At 37.5% G+C, this 12,533-nt stretch overlaps 1 protein-coding gene across 3 annotated transcripts in view; it reads right to left on the bottom strand.

The window, feature by feature from the left end:
- The window catches only part of atg5 (ATG5 autophagy related 5 homolog (S. cerevisiae)), a 34,612-nt gene continuing 22,079 nt past the window's right edge, over positions 1–12,533 (bottom strand). For 2 of the 3 annotated variants that reach the window (XM_052578451.1, XM_052578452.1), the window contains exon 8: positions 1–1,455. In XM_052578451.1, coding sequence (XP_052434411.1) covers positions 1,319–1,455 — 137 coding nt within the window. In that variant the 3' untranslated portion in view covers positions 1–1,318. Of the gene's footprint in view, positions 1,456–10,871; positions 12,478–12,533 lie in introns of those variants that run through there. The other variant, XM_052578453.1, reaches the window with a different exon arrangement.

Here is a 12,533-nt window from a genome sequence, read left to right as displayed (position 1 = left end):
TAGCTATAAAATATTGTTTTAATTAAAGGCATTGTAAATTAATCTAGCAAAGACAGAAAAGCAATCACTGCAATTAAAATAACGCAAGAAAATGCACATTTGAACCATGTTATTATCATTTTAACCGTGTTATTAGTAGTGAGGAGTTGCAGCATCTTTATACAAGTCATTCAAGGAATGATATAAACATCTGAAAGTTTGTACACAAACAGCATTGTCTCAAGAACAGTCTGCCGAGAAGTGGCCTGGTGGCGGCGTATGCTCTGCGGTTTTGCCCGCTGTCTCTCTGTCTCGGTCTGGGGTAAAACACTCACCGATTCCTCTAAACGAATAATCACTCTCAGCTGTGTGTCGTCTGCAGCACTGATCTACAGTCCCCACATCCCCCTAAACACAGACAGCCAGTCTGCCTACAGGTTGTAAATAAAGGAGGGGGGAAAAATACTGTAAGGTTAATTAACAGTGATATAATAATGTATTTGTATGGCCTCTAACTTATGTTTTATACAATACATACCCATTTCAGAGATCAAATATTTGCTCTAAATGAATGAAAACCTTTTTCCAAGCAGATGGAACCCCCCCAACAAAAAAAAAACAAAACAAAAAAAACATAAAGCAAACCATATATTTAAGAGTGTCCGGGAAAGGGGAGCTTCATTTGTGCTATATCCCACCAACATTTCTCTGGGACTGTGACTAATCAGCTCGCGGCATCATCACCTCCACTGAGCTGTGTGACCCCCTACACAGCTGCCAAAACCAGACACTGACACATGTTATCCAGTGCATGAAGTCACCGATATTTTCCCCTCAAATCCCGAAGTCAACTTTTTTTCTGCTTTAGTTTTTATGCAAGAATTTCCATCTTTATTTTACACCTCATCTGACCTGGATGCATCCATAAAACATGCTGATAATCAAGCCCCATGGCAGTCATTTAGTACGTACAGCACTTTAGTGGCCTCATTAAACACCAAACAGGATTCCTCCTAATAATTACCAGATCTGAGAGTCTAAGTGTACGTTACTCACAAATTAGAGAGTGGGAACGGGAGTGTCAAAGAGTACAATCACATCAAGCTTGTGCAAATGTAAGAGTTTTAAAGGCAGCAAGAACATGGGACCCATCTGAGAGCTCTAAATAAACTGAGAGCGTCTTCTTCATGTGAAGTGCACAAGATTCTGTTGTTTGATGACTGTCGCTCGATAAGGCCACTGGCAAGGATGAGAATGAGAAAACAGGAAGAAATGGTGTGCCATCAGAACGTCTCTGCAGATCTTTTAGGCCTACTTCGAACGACTGGATCCTCTGGAATCAGTCACTTGGCGCTGGGATGATGCTGATGTGGAGAAAGTTGTCTGGGTGGCTCAAGTGTTCGCTCAGCCACTGGATGGGTGTTTCCAGCAGTGGTTCAATGCCGTGAATCATAACCTGGAATCTCTTTGGCTCGTCTGGAAGGAGTGTGAAAGAGAGAAAAGGTCACAACTGAGCATTAAGGGAAGTACTATTCAAGCTATGTCAAAAAAACTAACAAAAAAAAACTTGTGTATTATGGTACATCTTAAAGCTTTTCACACAGCGCTGTAAAGAGCAACATAGCTTCTGAGGCTACGTCTACACTAATGCGGATACATTTAAAAATGCTCCGCATCCACACTATGGCTTTCAATCGTTTCCCAAAAGTTGGTCATCCACACTGTATGCGTGGATGTATCATCCCTGTACTGCGCATGTGTAAAACGTAGACGCTTTGACCTGCGTCTTCTATTTATTTACTTTGAAACGCAATATATTGAGGAAAAGCACCAAGTTTTTTTAAATGGACCGACAGTGAGGTGGAGTTGTTGCTGCGAGTAACACAGGAGTATAAAGTTGCAAAAATGAGTAGAATATAGACTGGGAGACATGCCAAAACAAACGTGCCGAAATATTGGACCGTTTCAAAGAACAGTAACAGAGAGCATCCAAAACAACTGCTGTACAATGTTGTCCACCATTTTAGCTGAATTGGTCACATGACAGCGTGACATTAAATCATCATTTTTGAAAGCCTCTGTTTTCACAGTCCACACTGCGATGAAATTCGAGAGCTTTCTGACCCTCCATAGACAGCAAAGCAACTACCACATTCAAGACTCAGAAAGGTAGTAAGGACACCTTTAAAACAATCCTTGTGACATAAGTGGTTCAACCATAATATTATGAAGTTAAGAAAATACTTTTTGTGCGCAAAGGAAACAAAAATATTGACTTTATTGAACAATTTGTTCTCTTCCATGCCAGACACTACTTTTCTGCGACTTGAACGTGGTAGTTGTGCTGCTGTCTATGCAGGGTCAGAAAGCTCTCGGATTCATCAAAAACATCTTGATTTGTACACTAAAGATGAACAAAGGTCTTATGGGTTAAGAATGAGATGAAAGCGAGGAATTTTCATTTTTAAGTGAACTATCCCTTTAAAATGAAACCCAGTCATCATAAATTGTATTAACCCCTAGAAAATGAACATAAAACATGTAGGTGGGAGACTTGTGCCCAAGAAGTGGTCAAAGGCAAGAAACACCCCTGAAATGTGTAACATCTAACAGCTGTTGGCACTAATTACATGATTGGATACACCAGGAACTTTACAAAGCCATGCCAAGCAAAATATATGTATATAAATATATGTTAAAAATTGCACAGAAAGTGCAAGATGATCTTGGTTTGGAACTGGTGCATTAGGAATTCCTAGTTCCTAAGATGTTCATTACCAGTCAAGGCACATCTACTGAAACTTTATTTTTACAATTTTAGATAGTCATGAAAAATGGCTCTTCACACTCTGGGCATTTTATCAATCAAAAAGTTCCCATTTATTTTGAACACTTGACTTTTTTTTTCTTCACAATCCACTCCAACCCTTCATTTTTTAATCAGTTCTGAATCACCAGAAACATTTTTTAAATAAATAAACACACACATAAAGGACCATACTAATTTAAGCACAAACTTTTAAGTCTGAATGTTTTTAAAGTAATTGTTCAGCCAAAAATAAAAATTTGCAGAAAATGTACTCACTCTCAGGCTATCTAAGATGTAGATGAGTTCGTTTCTACATCGGAACAGTGAATGGGTGCCGTCAGAATGTCTGATCAGCTAAATTAACTTAATTTCAAACTGTTGCTTCTGGCTAATATACAATCCTCTATCCATAATTACTTTAGTAATTAGTAATTACTAATTTCTCCAGTGAGAAAGTTGTCTCGTCTGAATCATGCAAAGAATTATGCAAAGACAAAGCACTGCTTACAATTGAAAATTATAAACAGATATGTGGGTGGATTTATGAGAGGAAAAACAGGAATGGTCATCTTCAATAAAAGAAGCATTATCATGGAATATTTTCAGGGTTATTTGGGGATTATTGTGATGTTTTATTAGCTGTTTGAACTATCATTCTGACGGCACCCATTCACTACAGAGGATCCACTGGTGAGAAAGTGAACTTCTCCAAAACTGTTAAGATGAAGAAAAAAACTCATCTACATCTTGGATGGCCTGAGAGTGTCCAAGTTTAAGCAAATTTTAATTTTTTGGGTGAACTTTATGACCAAAAGAAACTGAAATTTAAATGTAAATAAAAATAAAATAAAAAAATCACATTCATAAATATATCCAAGCATTTATTTGTTTATTTTACTTTTTTATTTTTTGACATTTTAAAATTGTTATTCCGTGAACTGTGTAAAATACATGACCAGATCATGTGAGAGGTTCTATTGTTAGGAAGCACAGCATGATAATTAGTCCTGTTCTCCACTACTTTATCATCTCCTGCACAGAACAAATTGACCAAGTTCACGCTGCGTAGCTAGTTACATACGAGTGGAAAATTGAAGGAAACGCTAGAGGCAGTAACATTACCCTGTTGACCCATGGAGGTTAAATGGCTAATGCAGTTGGAGGGAAGAAGTTTCAGTTTGACAGCAAGTGATGGTTCAGGCATCAGCGTGTGCGCTGGATGACCTTCTCACACTACTGAACTGCATCATGACCTACCAGATCATTTGCATAAAAGCACATACAGCAAGCATTTGCTGGTTGGCCTTTAAAAACTTTCAGATAAACAGCACCGAATCTCACTGAATGAATCTCCCCATGAAGAATCCTAAAGTTTCACCGTAGCACCCAAAAGGCACAAGTAAACACTCTCTCTCAAACTCACACAAAAGCAATTCATCATGCCTGCTCAACTTACTCCATTTATCATGAGTCTGATGAGCTGTAGCTCAGGGCTGGAGAGGTTGGGGACACAGATAACATGGGCGAAGGAAGGAACTTCTCACATTAATGCATTCTTTTGTTTCTTAAATGAGTGGTCAAAAAGGCATGGCCTCAGCTTTCCCTCTGACCGCTGTCAGCTCAATGATCTTTAACTAGATTCATGCATCATTTGCGCTTTCGTTAGGCATAGCTGTCAATAAGGGCAAAAATACAAGTATTTTCCTATTTCTGCGTGAAACAATTACATCTCTCCACCTTTACTTTAATGGAAACACTTAAACCTAACTGGATAGATTCTCTATTTTCTGGTGAATTATATATATATATATATATATATATATATATATATATATATATATATATATATATATATATATAGATAAGAAAAACAAAAATCCCCAAGTGACTGCAATCATGCAAAGTAATGAAGCTGCGGGTTTATAAGAAATAAATCAACAAGATATTTTTATATACAAAAAGTTACATACAAAATACTCAAATGTCATTAGATAAGAAAAATCTAATGACATTTGAGTATTTTGTATGTAACTTTTTGTATATAAAAATATCTTGTTGATTTATTTCTTATAAACCCGCAGCTTCATTACTTTGCATGATTGCAGTCACTTGGGGATTTTTGTCATGTTTTATATATACATATATATAAATACACACTAACACATATATTCACTCCCCCCATTGACAATTCCCACCGGACCTGAGACTCGAACCCGCAACCTTCAGTCCGACTCTCTGCTTGAATGTTTGTAAACTCTTTGTAATTTTCTATATTTCTCCTTAAATATGACCCAAAACATTATCAGATTTTGGATTTTGGATTTGTAGCCCCTTCCTCAGTACAGAACCACTTCAACTCTGTGTTGTTGGTGGGTTTCCTCCTGAACTGCTTGCTTCAGCTCAGTCCACAGAATGTCAATTGGATTAAGGTCCAGACTTTGACTCTGTCATTACAAAACATTAACATTGTTCTTCTTTAACCATTCTTTGGTAAAATGACTTGTGTTCTTGGCGTTGTTGTCTTACTGCATGGCCCACTTTTTCCTGAATTTCATTGAATTCGCTGGTATAATTCAGAATTCTTGTTCCATCAATGATGGCAAGCTGTTCTGGCCCAGATGCAGAAAAACAGGCCCAAAATATGATACTACCACCACCATGTTTCACAGATGGGATAAGGTTGTTATGCTTGAATGCAGTATGTTATTTTCTCCAAACAAAACGCTTCTCATTTAAACCAAAAAATATATATTTTGGTCTCATTCATCCATATAACATTTCTCTAATAGCCCTCTGGCTTCTCCACTTTAGCAAACTGCAGACGGGCAGCATCAGATGTTCTTTTTGGACAGCAGTAACTTTCTCCTTGCAACTCTACCATTCACACCATGGGTATTAATTGTTCTCCTGATGGTGGATTCATGAACATTAGCCAATGTGAGACAGCCCTTCGTTGCGACCTTGTGGACTATTACATTGTCTTGCTTTTAGAGTTATCTTTGTTGGTGGACCACTTCTGGGGAAGGTGACAATGATCTTGAATTTCCTCCATTTTTACATCAATCTGACTTTGGATGTGTGGGGTCCAATCTACAACCTGATGAGCAACAACAACTCTTTTTCTGAGGTCCCAAGAGATCTCCTCTGTTTGTGCTATGATTCACTTCCACAAACTTGATCAGACTGATAGATCCCTGTTCTTTAAATAAAACAAGGCAGGCGATGACACCTGATAGTCATTTCACTGAATGAAAACACCTCTGAACAGATCGACTCTAATTTCACCTTCAAACTAACTGCTGATCCTAGAGATTCACATACTTTTGCACCACACAGATATGTAACACTGGATCATTTTTCTCAAATAAATGAATGAAAAATGTCTCATTTGTTTGACTGGGTTATCTTTGTTTATTTTCAGGACTTGTGAATTCAAAATCTGATCATGTTTTGCTTCAAATTTATGCAGAAATATAGAACATTCTAAAAGTTTCACAAACTTTCAAGCAGCGCTATATACATACACACACACACAAACCCTATAAACGGGTAAAAACCTAGTGGTTTAAAGGATAATGGCAAATACTGATAAAGATTCATTTACAGTAAATTACTTTTTGGGGTTACACTGTGGTCCTTAAATAGAGTCTTTTAGTGTTGTGATGTAATATAATGATTCTTGTTCTAAATGTGCCTGACAAGACTTTCTGGTATATAAACCACTGTTACACTAAATGACATTTTAATGAATGTCTTCTGTAACATGGTAAAAATGTATTCAATCTGTATTATGATTTATGATCTTTGACCAATAAATATAAAAACCCAAATTCACTATATAAATCATCACATTATATTTCTAGTAAAAAATCACATCTAACACAATAGGATTTTTTTTTGTTACTAGTGTTATTTTTTCTTTTTCTTTTTTTTTTCTTCTGCGGCATATTTTTTGCTCCGACATTACCTAAGACTTCTTTTTATTTTGCATTGTGTATGTTTTTTTTTTGGTATTTGTATAAATATGTTGCTATTGTCTGTTTAAGATAATTAGTGGTCATTAATATTCTTGTTATAACAAAGATTTCATGAACCCTGTTAGTGAATAATAGCCCATTTAATAAAATCATCAAAATGAAAAACACCTGAGCATTTGGCAGGTGTAAATTGTACGTGTTCTTCATAACTTGAGACAGTTAGATGTTAATTTAGATGTTAATTATCTTTTGCTCAGCAGGAAAAAGTTGAAGCCGTACCTCCCACAGATACCAAGAACATGGAAGCAACAAGCACACCGGGGTTGAAGCTTCGGTACGCTAATATGACTAAACATGATGACCATTTCAAACACAAGCACAAACACTTCCATGAACAAAACAGCCACGTAATAACGGAACTGGGCAATTGGAATTATATATATATATATATATATACACACACACGTACAGTATTGTTCAAAATAATAGCAGTACAATGTGACTAACCAGAATAATCAAGGTTTTTCGTATATTTTTTTATTGCTACGTGGCAAACAAGTTACCAGTAGGTTCAGTAGATTCTCAGAAAACAAATGAGACCCAGCATTCATGATATGCACGCTCTTAAGGCTGTGCAATTGGGCAATTAGTTGAATTAGTTGAAAGGGGTGTGTTCAAAAAAATAGCAGTGTGGCATTCAATCACTGAGGTCATCAATTTTGTGAAGAAACAGGTGTGAATCAGGTGGCCCCTATTTAAGGATGAAGCCAACACTTGTTGAACATGCATTTGAAAGCTGAGGAAATGGGTCGTTCAAGACATTGTTCAGAAGAACAGCGTACTTTGATTAAAAAGTTGATTAGAGAGGGGAAAACCTATAAAGAGGTGCAAAAAATGATAGGCTGTTCAGCTAAAATGATCTCCAATGCCTTAAAATGGAGAGCAAAACCAGAGAGACGTGGAAGAAAACGGAAGACAACCATCAAAATGGATAGAAGAATAACCAGAATGGCAAAGGCTCAGCCAATGATCACCTCCAGGATGATCAAAGACAGTCTGGAGTTACCTGTAAGTACTGTGACAGTTAGAAGACGTCTGTGTGAAGCTAATCTATTTTCAAGAATCCCCCGCAAAGTCCCTCTGTTAAAAAAAAGGCATGTGCAGAAGAGGTTACAATTAGCCAAAGAACACATCAACTGGCCTAAAGAGAAATGGAGGAACATTTTGTGGACTGATGAGAGTAAAATTGTTCTTTTTGGGTCCAAGGGCCACAGGCAGTTTGTGAGACGACCCCCAAACTCTGAATTCAAGCCACAGTACACAGTGAAGACAGTGAAGCATGGAGGTGCAAGCATCATGATATGGGCATGTTTCTCCTACTATGGTGTTGGGCCTATTTATCGCATACCAGGGATCATGGATCAGTTTGCATATGTTAAAATACTTGAAGAGGTCATGTTGCCCTATGCTGAAGAGGACATGCCCTTGAAATGGTTGTTTCAACAAGACAATGACCCAAAACACACTAGTAAACGGGCAAAGTCTTGGTTCCAAACCAACAAAATTAATGTTATGGAGTGGCCAGCCCAATCTCCAGACCTTAATCCAATTGAGAACTTGTGGGGTGATATCAAAAATGCTGTTTCTGAAGCAAAACCAAGAAATGTGAATGAATTGTGGAATGTTGTTAAAGAATCATGGAGTGGAATAACAGCTGAGAGGTGCCACAAGTTGGTTGACTCCATGCCACACAGATGTCAAGCAGTTTTAAAAAACTGTGGTCGTACAACTAAATATTAGTTTAGTGATTCACAGGATTGCTAAATCCCAGAAAAAAAAATGTTTGTACAAAATAGTTTTGAATTTGTACAGTCAAAGGTAGACACTGCTATTTTTTTGAACACACCCCTTTCAACTAATTGCCCAATTGCACAGCCTTAAGAGCGTGCATATCATGAATGCTGGGTCTTGTTTGTTTTCTGACAATCTACTGAACCTACTGGTAACTTGTTTGCCACGTAGCAATAAAAAATATACTAAAAACCTTGATTATTCTGGTTAGTCACATTGTACTGCTATTATTTTGAACAAAACTGTATAATCCTTTGCATAATAGAGTTTGACGTCTAAAACCCTGAACACCTCTGACCTTGATTTTTTTTAATTGTTAACGGTCAATCTGGACAAAAACCATCTCAGAAAGAGGACTAAACAATCAACTGACCCTGATTTTGAAGTCACACAGTAATAGCGTGATGAGCAGAAGAAGTAACTCATTCCTTGAAGTCCTGTGTGTGTGTCTGCCCCCGTGGAGTTTGTAAGGGTGTAAGGTGGGTGCGTCCCCAGTGTAACTCTCAGAATGATGCGAGGGGAATTCAAACAACACAAACTCATATAGTAATTGAACACAACATTGCATTCTTCCGGCAGTTATGACAAACGCCCACACAAAGCCCTAGCATGGGTCGGCTCTGGACTTCTGCCACCTTGGAGAGTTTCACTCAACCAAGACCAACTTTGATAGAAGACCAACTTTTGAAAAAATATAAATTTTGGGGTTTTCGTTACCAGATTTGAAAGAAGCTGTTAATGAAAACCCAAAAAACTATATATTTAATCAATTCTTGTATTATTATTTGTACTACATGATTGCTAATAAACTATTCATATCCTTTGTTGTGACCTTACCATTGCTAGTGCCATACTCTACTCTCTGAACTAGATCAGAGTTCCCCAACCACCGGATTGCGAACCAGTACCAGGCCGTGGATGAGCTGATACCAGAGTGCAAGAATGTTCTGGGAAAAATGTGTATAGATATGACACTCTGTTATTTATTGCATACGAAAGATTATTCTAATTATTATGAATTTTCATTTGTTGGATGCATTTTCATGTAAATTAAATGAAATGTTTAATAAGCAAATTACTGATTGTTCTGACTCACAGAGATGTGTTTCAGACAGTGCCAGAATGCAGAGTTGATTTCCAGTGGCAGCTCGTTGGGGGAGGCACAGCTTCCCCAAAATTCACAATTCATTTCAGTTCATGTCTTAGAATTTAAGTATTTTTGTTTGTAATTTCACAGTTGTAATACCATTACGTGAAAGTGGCGCTTTTCTATCGGGAATGTGCCAAATCTGCTGATGTAATTAAAGTAAATTTAAATTAAATAAAATGTATGCATTTTGCAAACACGTTTATCCAAAGTGACTTACAGTGCATTCAGACTAACATTTTTTACCTTACGTGTGTTACCTGGGAATTGAACCCACAACCTTGCGCTGCTAACGCAATGCTCTACCACTTGAGCCACAGGAACAAATATAGCCACATCTCTCCCCTCTTTAAGAAGGGGAGAGATGAGTGCTCGTGCCTCCGTTGTTAAAAAAAACATGAGCCAATCAGCATTGAATGTTCACTTTTTGCGCTGAGGAGTGTTGGGAAAAGGAACATCATAGAAGAGGCTTGCCTTCCTTCTGGTATATCAACCAATCATCATAGAGACGTAAATTATGTGTGCTATTAGTCTGAACGCCTCCCATAGCGGCCGGGCTGATAATTTACCAAGTGTTTATGAACAGCGATATTGAATATTTGATCGCCAACAGATTTCCCAAGCTGTCATTCAAACAGTATATATACAAATTAAAAATAAAGGGAGCTAGAACTATAGGCTACAGAAATAGGCCTAATTAAATAGCACAACAGGCAGCTCTCTTTTACCACAGACTTTTAAGAAGGAATGGATGTTTGTTTCAAATGTGAATTCTTGCTCTATGTGTGTCGTTTCCTTGCATGTGAGATACATAAAATTATGTCAAAAAAACCTTCTTGAAATTCTCATTCTCTGTGCTTTAAATACTTCTGAAAAGGAAAAATCATATGAACCGTGAAGTCTCAAAAACCACAATATCATCCGTTGAACCACTAATATTTCTTCTCGTGGACCCTCCAGCTGGTCCACAAGAAAAAATGTAACACAAAACCAGTTTGTGGTGTAAAAATGGTTGGAGATTCCTGAGCTAGAGGGTTGCACTTGGTGCCTATGCAAGATTATACATGGCCCAACTGGGCTACAGATAACACTCAGAGTCTGTTCAGAATATAAATCAATCATGACTACTCAGAAGAGTTGGATTAAATGGCTAATTTTATATGGATTACTTTACAATGTTTTTATGAACACAAAGTTTTGGATGAATGGACTTTTAACGGAAAAACAGAAATCTCTCAGGTTTGATTAAAATATTTCCATTTGGGTCTCAATGATGAACAAATGTTTTATTGGTTTGGAATGACACGAGTAAGTAAATTTTGGATGAAGTATCCCTTTAAAGCAAGAGTAAAGTTTAAAATTATTGCAAAACCTGACCTAATGTACATGCATTTCCTTATACATTCATATATAGTTTATAAAAAAAAAAAAATTGCATGAACACTAACTACTGGGTAAACTACCCAGAAGCCTTTATATCCAACATATGAAACACAGTTGACATTATCTGTCTAAAAGCCTGATTTCTAACTTTAAAATGAATCAGTCTACAGAGTTCATCATTTGACTCTACAGAGTCAATGACCCTTTTTTTCACCACATTAGAAGACAAAGTGATCAAAAAGTGATATTTCAGTGCCTGCCACAGGTTGAGTAGTGAGACGTGCTGGTGGTGATGGAGGTGGGAGGGCCAGCTGGAGGTTTCCCCACTCGCAGCGTGGGTTGACATCAAGAGCTGTTGGGCGGGGGTTTTCTGTGCAATTCATTTATTTGAAATAATACCACCACACACCTCTTATTTACTATAAAACCTCTTACGATTCTGACCGACTTCTTAAGCAGAACATGGGAAAGTTTTTAGAGTACCATGTATTGCCATTTTGATATATCAAATCTTCATCTTATTGTGAAAAGCGTAGGAGAGACCACACCGTTTGAGCATGTCTCCATTTTTACCCCCGAAGTGGTGAATATCTAGTGATAGATTCCATACTGCTGGGTGTTCGAGACATACAGATGGCTTTAATATGGCAGGGACATTACATGTCAGTCTGGCATATGCTTTTTATTTTTATTTGTGGGAATCCCCATTACACTGCAAACATAACAGTACTGTAACTCATCAAAGCCTTTCATAAAACAGAAAACCTCATCTGCTGATAAAACAACATGTTTAAAGTTACAAAATGCAGATTTTCACTCATGTGTAATTGAGATGAATCAAGCCGACATGGTGATAAACAAAAATCCTGACACAGAAAAGGTATTTTTCAGGTTGAGTAAGTAGACACATTTTTCCTTGTAATCTCAACACTTTGCTCTGCGCTGCTATCAAAGCAAACCCCACATATCTGGAAGAGACCGAACGATAACAAAAAGAGAAGCACAAAGTGCCACTTTCTCTTCAACCAAACCACCAGGCCTTTCAGACAAAGCAAGCAGGTCTTGAATTGGGCTGGAAGCAGCACAGATGTGCTCCGTCATGCAGGCATGTCTGCCTGCAGGTGCTCCGTTTGTCACTGCTATTGTCTGCTTATCTACTTCCTCTCAGGAGAAACCAAGACCGCCCATGTTTTGGCTGTGGATTTCATTCATCCAACCCTGATTTGTCCTTTTCTTTCTTTTCCCTATTTCTCATCTCCTTTGTAAATCTCGAGATGTTAAAGATTTGTTTTCCTCTAATGTCTCTGCCTCTCATCTTTGATGCCAACCTCCTGTGAGAGAGAAGTCTAAACTGCAAACACGTTTTTGTCAAACAATATGTGTGAGA

The sequence above is a fragment of the Carassius gibelio genome, chromosome B16 (assembly GCF_023724105.1).
Source record: "Carassius gibelio isolate Cgi1373 ecotype wild population from Czech Republic chromosome B16, carGib1.2-hapl.c, whole genome shotgun sequence".
NCBI lineage: Eukaryota > Metazoa > Chordata > Actinopteri > Cypriniformes > Cyprinidae > Carassius > Carassius gibelio.
This window is presented reverse-complemented; position numbering and strand designations above follow the sequence as displayed.